Source organism: Macaca fascicularis, chromosome 2 (assembly GCF_037993035.2).
Source record: "Macaca fascicularis isolate 582-1 chromosome 2, T2T-MFA8v1.1".
NCBI classification, from domain to species: Eukaryota; Metazoa; Chordata; class Mammalia; order Primates; family Cercopithecidae; genus Macaca; species Macaca fascicularis.
In genome coordinates this window covers 112,349,917-112,362,594 of record NC_088376.1, presented here as the reverse complement: position 1 = coordinate 112,362,594, position 12,678 = coordinate 112,349,917, and the positions used below count along the sequence as shown (strand labels likewise).

General features: G+C 50.7%; 2 protein-coding genes across 7 annotated transcripts in view; both read left to right on the top strand.

Moving 5' to 3' along the window:
• Nucleotides 1-4,372, top strand: part of RHOA (ras homolog family member A) — a 55,966-nt gene extending 51,594 nt beyond the window's left edge. For all 5 annotated transcript variants that reach the window (XM_065540573.1, XM_065540574.1, XM_065540575.1 and 2 more), the window contains one exon: nucleotides 3,130-4,372. In XM_065540573.1, coding sequence (XP_065396645.1) covers nucleotides 3,130-3,303 — 174 coding nt within the window. In that variant the 3' untranslated portion in view covers nucleotides 3,304-4,372. The remainder of the gene's footprint in view (nucleotides 1-3,129) is intronic.
• Nucleotides 4,373-5,190: 818 nt separating this feature from the next.
• On the top strand, nucleotides 5,191-6,290 carry GPX1 (glutathione peroxidase 1). 2 transcript variants are annotated; one of them, XM_005547106.4, is made up of 2 exons: nucleotides 5,191-5,474; nucleotides 5,725-6,290. In XM_005547106.4, the coding sequence occupies exons 1-2, from the start codon at nucleotides 5,238-5,240 to the stop codon at nucleotides 6,082-6,084; spliced, it is 597 nt and encodes a 198-aa protein (XP_005547163.2). In that variant the 5' UTR covers nucleotides 5,191-5,237; the 3' UTR covers nucleotides 6,085-6,290. The 2 variants fall into 2 exon arrangements, with proteins under 2 accessions (XP_005547163.2, XP_065396644.1); XM_065540572.2 differs by having other exon boundaries at nucleotides 5,706-6,290.
• Nucleotides 6,291-12,678: the final 6,388 nt, after the last annotated feature.

Sequence of the window (12,678 nt, the reverse complement as noted above, 5' to 3'; positions counted from 1 at the left end):
TTCTGTGAGATGGAATGTTTTTTATGAGGTAGTGCTATGCCCGTAAGGACTGCTGGCCTGGGAATGAACCATTTCATCAGTAGCAAGTAGTCAGTGGCTTTAGATGTAGGAACTTTCTTTTTTTTGATATGGAGTCTCATTCTGTCACCCAGGCTGGAGTGCATTGGTGCAATCTCAGCTCACTGCAACCTCCGCGTCCGGGGTTCAAGCGATTCTTCTGCCTCAGACTCCCGAGTAGCTGGGACTTACAGGCGCCCTCCACCATGCCTGGCTAGTTTTGTTTGTTTGTTTGTTTGTTTGTTTGAAGTAGAGATGGGGTTTCACCATGTTGGCCAGGCTGGTCTTGAACTCCTGACCTCAAGTGATCTGCCTGTTTTTGCCTTCCAAAGTGCAGGGATTACATGTGTGAGCCACTGTGCCTGGCGTCTGTTAGACCCTTAATTTTTTTTTTTTTTTTTTTTTTTTGAGACGGAGTCTCGCTCTGTCACCCAGGCTGGAGTGCAGTGGCCGGATCTCAGCTCACTGCAAGCTCCGCCTCCCGGGTTCACGCCATTCTCCTGCCTCAGCCTCCCGAGTAGCTGGGACTACAGGCGCCTGCCACCTCGCCCGGCTAAGTTTTTGTATTTTTAGTAGAGATGGGGTTTCACTGTGTTACCCAGGATGGTCTCGATCTCCTGCCCTCGTGATCCGCCCGTCTCGGCCTCCCAAAGTGCTGGGATTACAGGCTTGAGCCACCGCGCCCGGCCTAGACCCTTAATTTTTATTTTTTGAGACGCAGTTTTGCTTTTGTTGCCCAGGCTGGAGTGCAGTGGTGCTATCTCGGCTCATTGCAACCTCTGCCTCCCAGGTTTAAGCGATTCTCCTGCCTCAGCCTCCCGAAAAGCTGGGATTATAGGCATGTGCCACCACGCCTGGCTAATTTTTGTATTTTTAGTAGAGATGAGTTTTCTCCATGTTGGTCAGGCTGGTCTCAAACTCCGAACCTCAGATGATCCACCCGCCTTGACCTCCCAAAGTACTGGGATTACAGGCGTGAGCCACCAGGCCTGGCCCTGTTAGACTCTTGATTGCCTTCCCCAGCTATTACTTTGGTACATGTGAGGCCAAAGATAAATTAGTGGCAACTGAAAGATAAGGAAATCATGAAGGCTGGGAGTCCAGATAGAAAGCCCCTAATGCCTTCCCACTCTACCACTCCCAATGCCTTTTTAAAAGTGATGATGGATATGGCATCTTGGCCTCTCAGAAACCAGCTGACGTAATGGCAGGTCTTCCTCACTGGAGAGGCACTGAGATCTTCAACCTAAGTTCTCTTACTCAGGTTTCTTTGTCTGAATGTCAAGGGTAGGCTGTATTTCCTTCAGGGCATTTAGTCCTGGATTGGTAGCTTAAGTAATTTTGCCCTTGATTGACTCCTTAACCTTCCAGGCCTCCTCTGACCTCTTCCCTCTGTCTACTTCCCAGTGTATACCATGTTTTTTTTTTTTTGAGACGGAGTCTCACGCTGTTGCCCAGGCTGGAGTGCAGTGGCGCGATCTCGGCTCACTGCAAGCTCCGCCTCCTGGGTTCACGCCATTCTCTTGCCTCAGCCTCCTGAGTAGCTGGGACTACAGGCGCCCGCCACCGCGCCCGGCTAATTTTTTGTATTTTTAGTAGAGACGGGGTTTCACTGTGGTCTCGATCTCCTGACCTTGTGATCTGCCCACCTCGGCCTCCCAAAGTGCTGGGATTACAGGCTTGAGCCACCGCGCCCGGCCTTTTTTTTTTTTTTTTTAAAGACGGAGTCTCACTCTGTTGCCCAGGCTGGACTGCAGTGGCCTGATCTCAGCTCACTGCAAGCTCCGCCTCCCGGGTTTACGCCATTCTCCTGCCTCAGCCTCCCGAGTAGCTGGGACTACAGGCGCCCGCCACCTCGCCTGGCTAGATTTTTGTATTTTTTAGTAGAGATGGGGTTTCACCATGTTAGCCAGGATGGTCTCGATCTCCTGACCTCGTGATCCGCCCGTCTTGGCCTCCCAAAGTCCTGGGATTACAGGCTTGAGCCACTGCGCCCGGCCTATACCATGTTTATTAGAGATTTTATGTTTGGTAGGGGGTAGTTACCATATGTCAGTTTTAAAATTTCATAAATTTAACTTTTTTTCTTTTTTTTGAGGAGTCTCAGTCTGTTGCCAGGCTAGAGTGCTGTGGCACGATCTTGGCTCACCGCAACCTCTGCCTCCCAGGTTCAAGCAATTCCCTTGCCTCAGCCTCCTGAGTAGCTGGGATTACAGGTGCCCGCCACCATGCCTGGCTAATTTTTTATATTTTAGTAAAGAGGTGTTTCACCATGTTGGCCAGGATGGTCTTGATCTCCTGACCTCGTGATCTGCCCAGCTCAGCCTCCCAAAATGCTGGGATTACAGGCGTGAGCCACCGCACATAGCCAAGTTTAACAGCTTTTAAGTCTTTTTTTTTTTGGCCGGGCGCAGTGGCTCACTTTGGGAGGCTGAGGCGGGCGGATCACAAGGTCAGGAGGTCGAGACCATCCTGGCGAACACGGTGAAACCCCGTTTCTACTAAAAATACAAAAAATTAGCTGGGTGTGGTGGCGGGCGCCTGTAGTCCCAGCTACTCAGGAGGCTGAGGCAGGAGAATGGCGTGAACCCGGGAGGCAGAGGTTGCAGTGAGCCGAGATTGCGCCACTGTACTCCAGCCTGGGCGACAGAGCCAGACTTTGTCTCAAAAAAAAAAAAAAAAGTCTTTTTTTAAGACTGGGCACAGTGGCTCATGCCTGTAATCCCAGCTCTTTGGGAGGCTGGGGTGGGCAGATCACGTGGTCAGGAGTTCGAGACCAGTCTGGCCAAACTGGTGAAACCCCATCTCTACTAAAAAATTAGCTGGGCCTGGTGGTGGGCACCTGTAGTCCCAGCCACTCAGGAGGCTGAGGCAGGAGAATCGCTTGAACCCAGGAGATGGAGGTTGCAGTGAGCTGAGATCATACCATTGCAGCCCAGCCTGGGCGACTGACAAGAGTAAAACTGTTGCAAAACAAGAAAAAAAAAGTCTTTAAGCTGAATTTGAATACTCTTTACTTACTATATGTATGCCACACTATTAGCTAAAAGGACTGTTTTTTCTTTTTACTAGGAGCCGGTGAAACCTGAAGAAGGCAGAGATATGGCAAACAGGATTGGTGCTTTTGGGTACATGGAGTGTTCAGCAAAGACCAAAGATGGAGTGAGAGAGGTTTTTGAAATGGCTACGAGAGCTGCTCTGCAAGCTAGACGTGGGAAGAAAAAATCTGGGTGCCTTGTCTTGTGAAACCTTGCTGCAAGCACAGCCCTTATGCGGTTAATTTTGAAGTGCTGTTTATTAATCTTAGTGTATGATTACTGGCCTTTTTCATTTATCTATAATTTACCTAAGATTACAAATCAGAAGTCATCTTGCTACCAGTATTTAGAAGCCAACTATGATTATTAATGATGTCCAACCCGTCTGGCCCACCAGGGTCCTTTTGACACTGCTCTAACAGCCCTCCTCTGCACTCCCACCTGACACACCAGGCGCTAATTCAAGGAATTTCTTAACTTCTTGCTTCTTTCTAGAAAGAGAAACAGTTGGTAACTTTTGTGAATTAGGCTGTAACTACTTTATAACTAACATGTCCTGCCTATTATCCGTCAGCTGCAAGGTACTCTGGTGAGTCACCACTTCAGGGCTTTACTCATTAACAGATTTTGTTGGCATAGCTCTGGGGTGGGCAGTTTTTTGAAAATGGGCTCAACCAGAAAAGCCCAAGTTCATGCAGCTGTGGCAGAGTTACAGTTCTGTGGTTTCATGTTAGTTACCTTATAGTTACTGTGTAATTAGTGCCACTTAATGTATGTTACCAAAAATAAATATATCTACCCCAGACTAGATGTAGTATTTTTTGTATAATTGGATTTCCTAATACTGATATTTGTCATCCCCAAAGAAAGTGTATTGGTTTTTTAAAAAAGAAAGTGTATTTGGAAATAAAGTCAGATGGAAAATTCATTTTTTAAATTCCCGTTTTGTCACTTTTTCTGATAAAAGATGGCCATATTACCCCTTTTCGGCCCCATGTATCTCAGTACCCCTATCTGGAGCTGGGCTAAGTAAATAGGAATTGGTTTCACGCCTGAGGCAATTAGACACTTTGGAAGGTGGCATAACCTGTCTCACCTGGACTTCAGCATCTGGCTCTAATTCACAGTGCTCTTCTCACTGTATCCAGGTTCCCTCCCAGAGGAGCCACCAGTTCTCATAGGTGGCACTCAGTCTCTCTTCTCTCCAGCTGACTAAACTTTTTTTCTGTACCAGTTAATTTTTCCAACTACTAATAGAATAAAGGCAGTTTTCTAAACTTCCTGTATCCTGTTGTTTGTGTTGCTCTCTCCAGGGCTGGGGGCAGGAGGATGCAAGGACTTCCTGGCCTAGCTCACCCTGGAGAGGTTTGTTCAGGGTGCAAAAGACTAGGTTGTGCCCCACCTCCCACCCACCCAGCAGCTAATCTGGTCCCTCCCAACAACATGGAAATGATTACCCTGTACCGCATTCTAGTTCAGATTTGGGGGGAGGGTGAATGCAGCCTACTGAGGAGGCCAGAGAGGGAGGACTCAGGCCGCGTTTCCTTGGCCCTGACGAGCTCTTGGGCTCCACTTCAGGAAGCTGGGGCAGAGCTTCCAGGACTCTGCCCTGTTAGAAAACCCGCACAAGGGCGGTGCCGCTTTGGAGACAGGGAGGAGGGAGACCGGAAGCCCATATCCCTCTGGCTGTCCCCTGCACTGCCGGTAACATGGCACAGGAGAGGAGGGCTGTTTGCGCACCGGCAGCTGCTGCCGCCGCCCACCAGCCTTCTATGCCGAACCCCACATCCTAATTGAGGAGCCTTTGAGAAAGAAAACGGAGCCCTCGAGGGCCCCAGCCCTCGGAAGGGTGACCTGGACCGCTGCCGCCTGGTTGCCTGGGCCAGACAAGACATGCCCGCGGCTCCTCCCGGCTTGGGCGGAGCCCGCGTCCAGCTCGGGCGCACCCTTCAGCCTTTTCCCGGCTGAAGGAGGGGCCGAGCCCTCCGGATAGGGCGGGGGCCGGATGAGGCGGGACCCTCGGGTCCAAAAAACTGCCTGCGCCACGTGAGCTGCCGCCGACCAGTTAAAAGGAGGCGCCTCCTGGCCTCTCCTCACCGTGCTTGTTCGGGACGCTCTCCTAGCTGCTCGGACAGTTGCGCCATGTGTGCTGCTCGGCTAGCGGCGGCAGCGGTGTACGCCTTCTCGGCGCGCCCGCTGGCCGGCGGGGAGCCTGTGAGCCTGGGCTCCCTAAGGGGCAAGGTGCTACTTATCGAGAATGTGGCGTCCCTCTGAGGCACCACGGTCCGGGACTACACCCAGATGAACGAGCTGCAGCGGCGCCTTGGGCCCCGGGGCCTGGTGGTGCTCGGCTTCCCGTGCAACCAGTTTGGGCATCAGGTGCGCCGGGCGGGGCGTGGTGGCTGGGGGTGCCGGCAGGGTGCTGGGGGGTGCCATAGGCTCTATGCGCAGAGAGTCTGGCTACCCTCTCGCTTCCCTTGTGCTCGTAGCTGCTGGAATTCTTGTCCGCCCTGGGATTGCGCATGGAGGGCAAAATCCCGGTGACTCATAGAAAAACTCCCTTGTTAGTGGTTAGAACATTTCCCTCCCGCTCTTGACCCCGGTTCCCAGCTGCCCTTCTCTCCCGTAGGAGAACGCCAAGAACGAAGAGATTCTGAATTCCCTCAAGTACGTCCGACCTGGTGGTGGGTTCGAGCCGAACTTCATGCTCTTCGAGAAGTGCGAGGTGAACGGTGCAGGGGCGCACCCTCTCTTCGCCTTCCTGCGGGAGGCCCTGCCAGCCCCCAGCGACGATGCCACTGCGCTCATGACCGACCCCAAGCTCATCACCTGGTCTCCGGTGTGCCGCAACGATGTTGCCTGGAACTTCGAGAAGTTCCTGGTGGGCCCTGACGGTGTGCCCGTACGCAGGTACAGCCGCCGCTTCCAGACCATTGACATCGAGCCTGACATCGAAGCCCTGCTGTCTCAAGGTCCCAGCAGTGCCTAGGGTCCCTTTCCTACCCCGGCTGCTTGGCAGTTGCAGCGCTGCTCTCTGGGGGGTTTTCATCTATGAGGGTGTTTCCTCTAAACCTACAAGGAGGAACACCTGATAATACAGAAAATACCCCCTCGAGATGGGCGCTCGTCCTGTCCATCCCGGTCTCTGCCAGATCAAGGCGAGTTTCCCCACTAATAAAGTGCCAGTTGTCAGCAGAACTGTGTGTATGTCCTGTGTCATTTGGGGGATACTTTTTCTAATCTCATTGTCATAGTGGTGGGAACTTAACCTTAACTCCTGCCCTTATCCTAGCCAAGTCTGAACTTTGTCCTTTTGTCTGCAGTGTGTAGGGTCCACTATTTCTTTTGTGGGAAGTCTGGCTCTTGGCCTGAATTTCTGCCTTCACCAGAACATGCAAAGGGCCATCCCAAGACCCAGTTAAAACAAAGTCCGTACTTAAAAAAGAAGACACAAGGCAAGGGTTGACTGCCTAACTCTAACAGACTTACGACTACTTGCTGCCCACTGAAATGACTGTCACGAAATAACATGAGCCCCCACTCACATTTGGAGTCTATGGCCTCTCCAATTGTTAGGCTCACAGAAGCCCATTTTACACAGTTGGAAGCTCATGCAATGTTATAAATTCTGTTACTTGGCTAGATCTTTCCATGTTGCTACCAAGTGCTTGTATCTGCTGTGATGCTGATCTTACAAGTTTCTGCCTCATGTATTTAAGAGTGAGAAAACTACAATTTAACTGGCCCTTCTGACTATGCCCTGCCCAACACTTACATGCAATCTCACATTCAGGCCCAGGATAAGGGCTTGTCTTTGAAGCCAGCTGCTGCTTTTCAGGCACCACTCAGGTCCAGCTTCTCCATCTGTTGACCCTGCTGCCAATCTTTCAAGACGGATTTGAAGCCATTTCCTAACACAGTGCGGGGGACTGCAGGGCCTGGGTGTAGCTTCTGCTTGTGCAAACAGGTGCCCAGAGACATGGCAGTGCTGCTCTGAAGTCCCAGCATTTGTGTTCAAATTGGTGACTCAAGGCCCTTACGTCTGAGCCAACTCTCAAGGACTTTTCCTCTTGCTCTAAGCAGTGATCTTTGCTGCTGCTCTCCCCCTTTGTCTGCCCTTAGGTCACTAAGGATTGTAGGGCCTTCTGGACCTGCTCTGGCTCCATCCTCAGAACTCCTAAACAGGCCCACCTCTCTCTGCTTCTCTCCACCCCAGCCTTTGAGTCCCCTTTGAGGTGACCCAGGCAGAACTATCAGCTTCCCCTTTGGACCTCACTCTACCTGTGGTGTTCCTTGGAACTCTCAGGAGTCTCATGCTCTGTTGCCCAGGCTGGGGTGTAGTGGCATGATCTCAGCTCACTGCAGCCTCCACCTCCCGAGTTCAAGCAATTCTGCCTCAGCCATCCCAGTGGCTGGGATTACAGGTGCCTGCCACCATGCCTGGCTACTTTTTATATTTTTAGAAGAGACAGGGTTTCGCCATGTTGACCAGGCTGGTCTCGAACTCCTGACCTCAGGTGATCTGCCGGCCTAGGCCTCCCAAAGTGCTGGGATTACAGGCGTGAGCCACTGAGCCCTGCCAGAGTGGAATGTTTTTATATTAGTAGACCAATATTTGTGATGAATATCATATGCCGGGCCCTGGGGGCCCTGAGATGGCCAGCCCCAGTACTCCTCTTAGACTGTTAACCTCTGGGGAAGAAGATTAGTCATTCACAAATGCAATCAAGACTCCTGAGTGGCCAGTCATAGTGGCTCACGCCTATGATCCCAGCACTTTATAATCCCAAGTAATCCGAGGTGGGCAAATCACTTGAGGCTAGGAGTTGGAGACCAGCCTGACCAAAATATGGTGAAACTACCGTCTCTACTAAAAATACAAAAATTAGCCAGGTGTGGTGTCGGGCGCCTGTAATCCCAGCTACTTGGGTGGCTGAGGCAGGGAGAATTGCCTGAACCTTGGAGGCAGAGGTTGCAGTGAGCCGAGATCACGCCATTGCACTTCAGCCTGGGCAATAGAGCGAGACTCTTTTTCAAAAACAAAACAAAACTCCACTCAAATGGGATCAAGGCTTTTTGACATTTGTAGACTTCAAATCTGACTCCTGGAATGGAGAGTAGCAACCTGTAAATCTGGGTAGAACCAGATTACCTGTGACCCCTAATGTCCTACACGTCTCTTCCCCAAAAGCACTTTGCTCCCTTATTCTTTCATAATCCAGTCCTGTGCCATGTGCTCTGCCAAGTGCCTGAAGAAGTCAGAAGGACAGTATATAATTATCAAAAAAGCATGTTTTGTGCTTTGAGAATAGGAAAAAAAGACAAAAAAATTGTGTACCTTACACTGGTTAAAAAAAAAAAAAAAAAGAATAAGAGGACCAGGCCCAGTAGGGAGGATCATGCACACCTCCTGGAAAAAGTGACAGTGAGGACACGTGCAGTGGCTCACACCTGTGATCACAGCACTTTTTTTTTTTTTTTTTTTTTTTTTTTTTTTTGAGACGGAGTCTCACGCTGTTGCCCAGGCTGGAGTGCAGTGGCGCGATCTCGGCTCACTGCAAGCTCCGCCTCCCGGGTTCCCGCCATTCTCCTGCCTCAGCCTCCTGAGTAGCTGGGACTACAGGCGCCCGCCACCACGCCCGGCTAATTTTTTGTATTTTTAGTAGAGGCGGGGTTTCACTGTGGTCTCGATCTCCTGACCTTGTGATCCGCCCGCCTCGGCCTCCCAAAGTGCTGGGATTACAGGCTTGAGCCACCGCGCCCGGCCCGATCACAGCACTTTGGGAGGTCGAGGTGGGTGGACAGCTTGATGGCTTGAGGTCAGGAGTTCAAGACGAGCCTGGCCAACATGGTGAAACCACGTCTCTATTAAAAATATGAAAATTAGGCTGGGTGCGGTGGCTCACTCCTGTAATCCCAGCACTTTGGGAGGTTGAGGCAGGCAGATCACGAGGTCTGGAGATCGAGACCATCCTGGCTAACACGGTGAAACCCCGTCTCTACTAAAAATACAAAAAATTAGCTGGGCGTGGTGGCAGACACCTGTAGTTCCAGCTACTCGAGAGGCTGAGGCAGGAGAATGGTGTGAAACCGGGAGGCAGAGCTTGCAGTGAGCCGAGATTGTGCCACTGCACTCCAGCCTGGGCAACAAAGCAATATTCCCTCTCAAAAAAAAAAAAAAAAAAAAAGTGGCTGGGCGTGGTGGCTCACGCCTGTAATTCCAGCACTTTGGGAGGCTTAGGTGGGCAGATCACAAGGTCAGGAGATCGAGACCATCGTGGCTAACACAATGAAACCCCATCTCCACTAAAAATACAAAAAATTAGCTGGGAGTGGTGGCGGGTGCCTGTAGTCCCAGCTACTCAGGAGGCTGAGGCAGGAGAATGGTGTGAACCTGGGAGGTGCAGATTGCAGTGAGCTGGAGCTTGTAGTGAGCCGAGATTGTGCCACTGCACTCCAGCCTGGGCAACAGAGCGAGACTCCCTCTCAGAAAAAAAAAAAAAAAAAAGGCCAGGCGCGGTGGCTCAAGCCTGTAATCCCAGTACTATGGGAGGCCGAGACGGGTGGATCACGAGGTCAGGAGATCGAGACCATCCTGGCTAACACGGTGAAACCCCGTCTCTACTAAAAATACAAAAAAAATTAGCCGGGCGAGGTGGCGGGCGCCTGTAGTCCCAGCTACTCAGGAGGCTGAGGCAGGAGAATGGCGTGAACCGGGGAGGCAGAGCTTGCAGTGAGCTGAGATTCGGCCACTGCACTCCAGCCTGGGCAACAGAGCGAGACTCCATCTCAAAAAAAAAAAAAAAAAGGCAGTTGGTTACGGAATAAGCTGATAGCGGGTGGGCAGGCAGGGAGTATAGTGTGTGAGGTCCTGAGATGGGAAGGTGGCATTATTGACTGAGTTGGCAACAGGAGGAACAGGTTTTGGGGGTAGGTGGATGTTTTCAGATTCAGATGTATTGCATTAGACATCCAGACAGAGGTATCTGGAGCAGGCAGTTACATGAGGCACAGAAGAAGAGAATGTTTAAAGGCAATGGTCTAGCCACGGGAGCAGTAGCCACTGGAGAGGATGAGGTCACTTGGGGTAAGTGTCATGAAAAAGATTAGGGGACCTGGGCCTGAGGTGTATAGATGCACAATCCTTCCAGATTAGATGGCAGAGAGAAATAGCTGGGGAGGAACAAGGTTGGAGCAAGGAGCCAAGGGAAGGGACAGTTCCTAAAGAATAGTTAAGGCTGGGCACGATGGCTCAAGACTGTAATCCCAGCACTTTGGGAGGCCGAGACGGGTGGATCACGAGATCAGGAGATCAAGACCATCCTGGCTAACACGGTGAAACCCCATCTCTACTAAAAAATACAAAAAACTAGCCGGGCGAGGTCGCAGGCTCCTGTAGTCCCAGCTACTCGGGAGGCTGAGGCAGGAGAATGGCGTAAACCCAGAAGGCGGAGCTTGCAGTGAGCTGAGATCCGGCCACTGCACTCCAGCCTGGGGGACAGAGCAAGGCTCTGTCTCAAAAAAAAAAAAAAAAAGTTGGAACCCATGCTTCTGGACCGCCTGCAGTCTCAGGGGGCAGCTGGAACCAAAGCTAGAAAGCCATGTGTCTAGGAGGTACCAGTTCCTATTCTAGGAGATGAATATACAGTGCCCAGGAGTCACCCAGGTACTTGTGAAAATATATGTTCCACGGCCCACCTTCAGAGATGCTGAAGTGGAAAGTCTAGGGACCTAAGGTCCTACTCAGTGTTCTACCAGCTGGACCTGTGAGAAGAGACATCCCACTTCAACTCTCCCCTTTCCCATACAGGGTCAGTGTGGCCTATGCCACACTCTCAGGTTAGGCTACAGGATGGGCACTCAGAACTTTCCAACAGCCTCTAACTTCTTCTCTCCAGGATGCTTGGTGATTCACCCCTCCTTGCCCCGTGCCACCCCGACCCCCTCAGTTTATGCCTTGGGCTACCAGTGAAGGGAACTTTTTTGGTTTCCCCTGAAATTACTCAGCTTCAATAAAGGGAACTTCTGAACTCCCAATATGCCTGATCCTGGCTGGGGAACATTCCTCCTCAGACTTTAAGCTGTATTCCTCCTCTCTCAACTAGAAGTCGTTTCTTTTTTTTTTTTTTTTTTTGAGAGGGAGTCTCGCTCTGTTGCCCAGGTTGGAATACGGTGGCGCAATCTCAGCTCACTCCAACCTCTGTCTCCCAGGTTCAAGAGATTCTCCTGCCTCAGCCTCCTGAGTACCTGGGACTACAGGCGCCCGCCACAACACCCAGCTAATTTTTTTGTATTTTTAGTAGAGGCAGGGTTTTACCATGTTGGCCAGGCTGGTCTTGAACTCCTGATTTCAAATGATCCACCCACCTGGGCCTCCAAAAGTGCTGGGATTACAGGCGTGAGCAACCGTCCCTGTCCAGTCCTTCTAACTCTCTCTTCTCCAGGAAGTTTCAGAGTAAAGCCAGTTAGGACTTCACTATCTTCCCCCAACACACACAGACACACTCTCACACATACACATTCTTTTCATTCAACCATGCAACTGCTACTGCTCTGACGGGTACCCACCCCACCCCATTGTGAATCAGCAGCTCAAATGAACAAGTAAAAGACCAGAAATCACATTCAGCCTGTGAAGTCCTGGCTTTAAAAGCAGAAATGGCTGCAGAGCATTGTTTGCACAGAAAACACATACAGCATTTAGGCCACTGACCTAGGTTCAGAAACTTCCATTTCAGCAGTTCTTGCAGAATGGCTGCTTTTGGGTTTTTTTTTCAAACATTAAATCTGATAAAATTAGGTCAGGCATTTCTTGCACAATTAGCAGTTGATCAAATGACTTCCTTATTCTGACTCAATGTAGTCCTATAAACAACATTTAAAACAAGTTTATTTTCAGGCTCAGTGCAGTGGCTCACACCTATAATCCAAGCACTTTGGGAGGCTAAAGTGGGCAGATTGTTTGAGCTCAGGAGTTTGAGAACAGCCTGGGCAACATGGCGAAACACTGTTTCTACAAAAAAAATACTGGCCAGTCGCGGTGGCTCATGCTTGTAATCCCAGCACTTTGGGAGGCAAAGGCGGGTGGATCACGAGGTCAGGAGTCCAGCCAATATGGTGAAACCCCGTCTCTACTAAAAATACAAAAATTAGCTGGGCGTGGTGGCGCATGCCTATAGTCCCAGCTGCTCTGAAGGCTGAGGCAGGAGAATCGCTTGAACCCGAGGGGTGGAGGTTGCAGTGAGCTGAGATTGTGCCACTACACAGCCTGGGTGATAGAGCAAGACTCTGTCTCAAAAAAAAAAAAAAAGAGCCAAGGTTGGTGGCACATGACTGTGGTCCCAGTTACTTGGGCAGCTGAGGTCAGAGGATTGCTTAAGCCCAGGAGGTCGAGGCCGCAGTCAGCCATGATTGTGCCACTGTACTCCAGCCAGGGAGACAGAGTGAGACCCTGTCTCAAAATAAATTAAATAAGTTTATTTTCAGAAAAGCATTCCTGGCCTGATAAGTCTAATAAATCTCTTACATTTTAACTTTTGGATAAGATAGAGTAAAAAACACTGGTTAAAGATTTTCCCAAGGG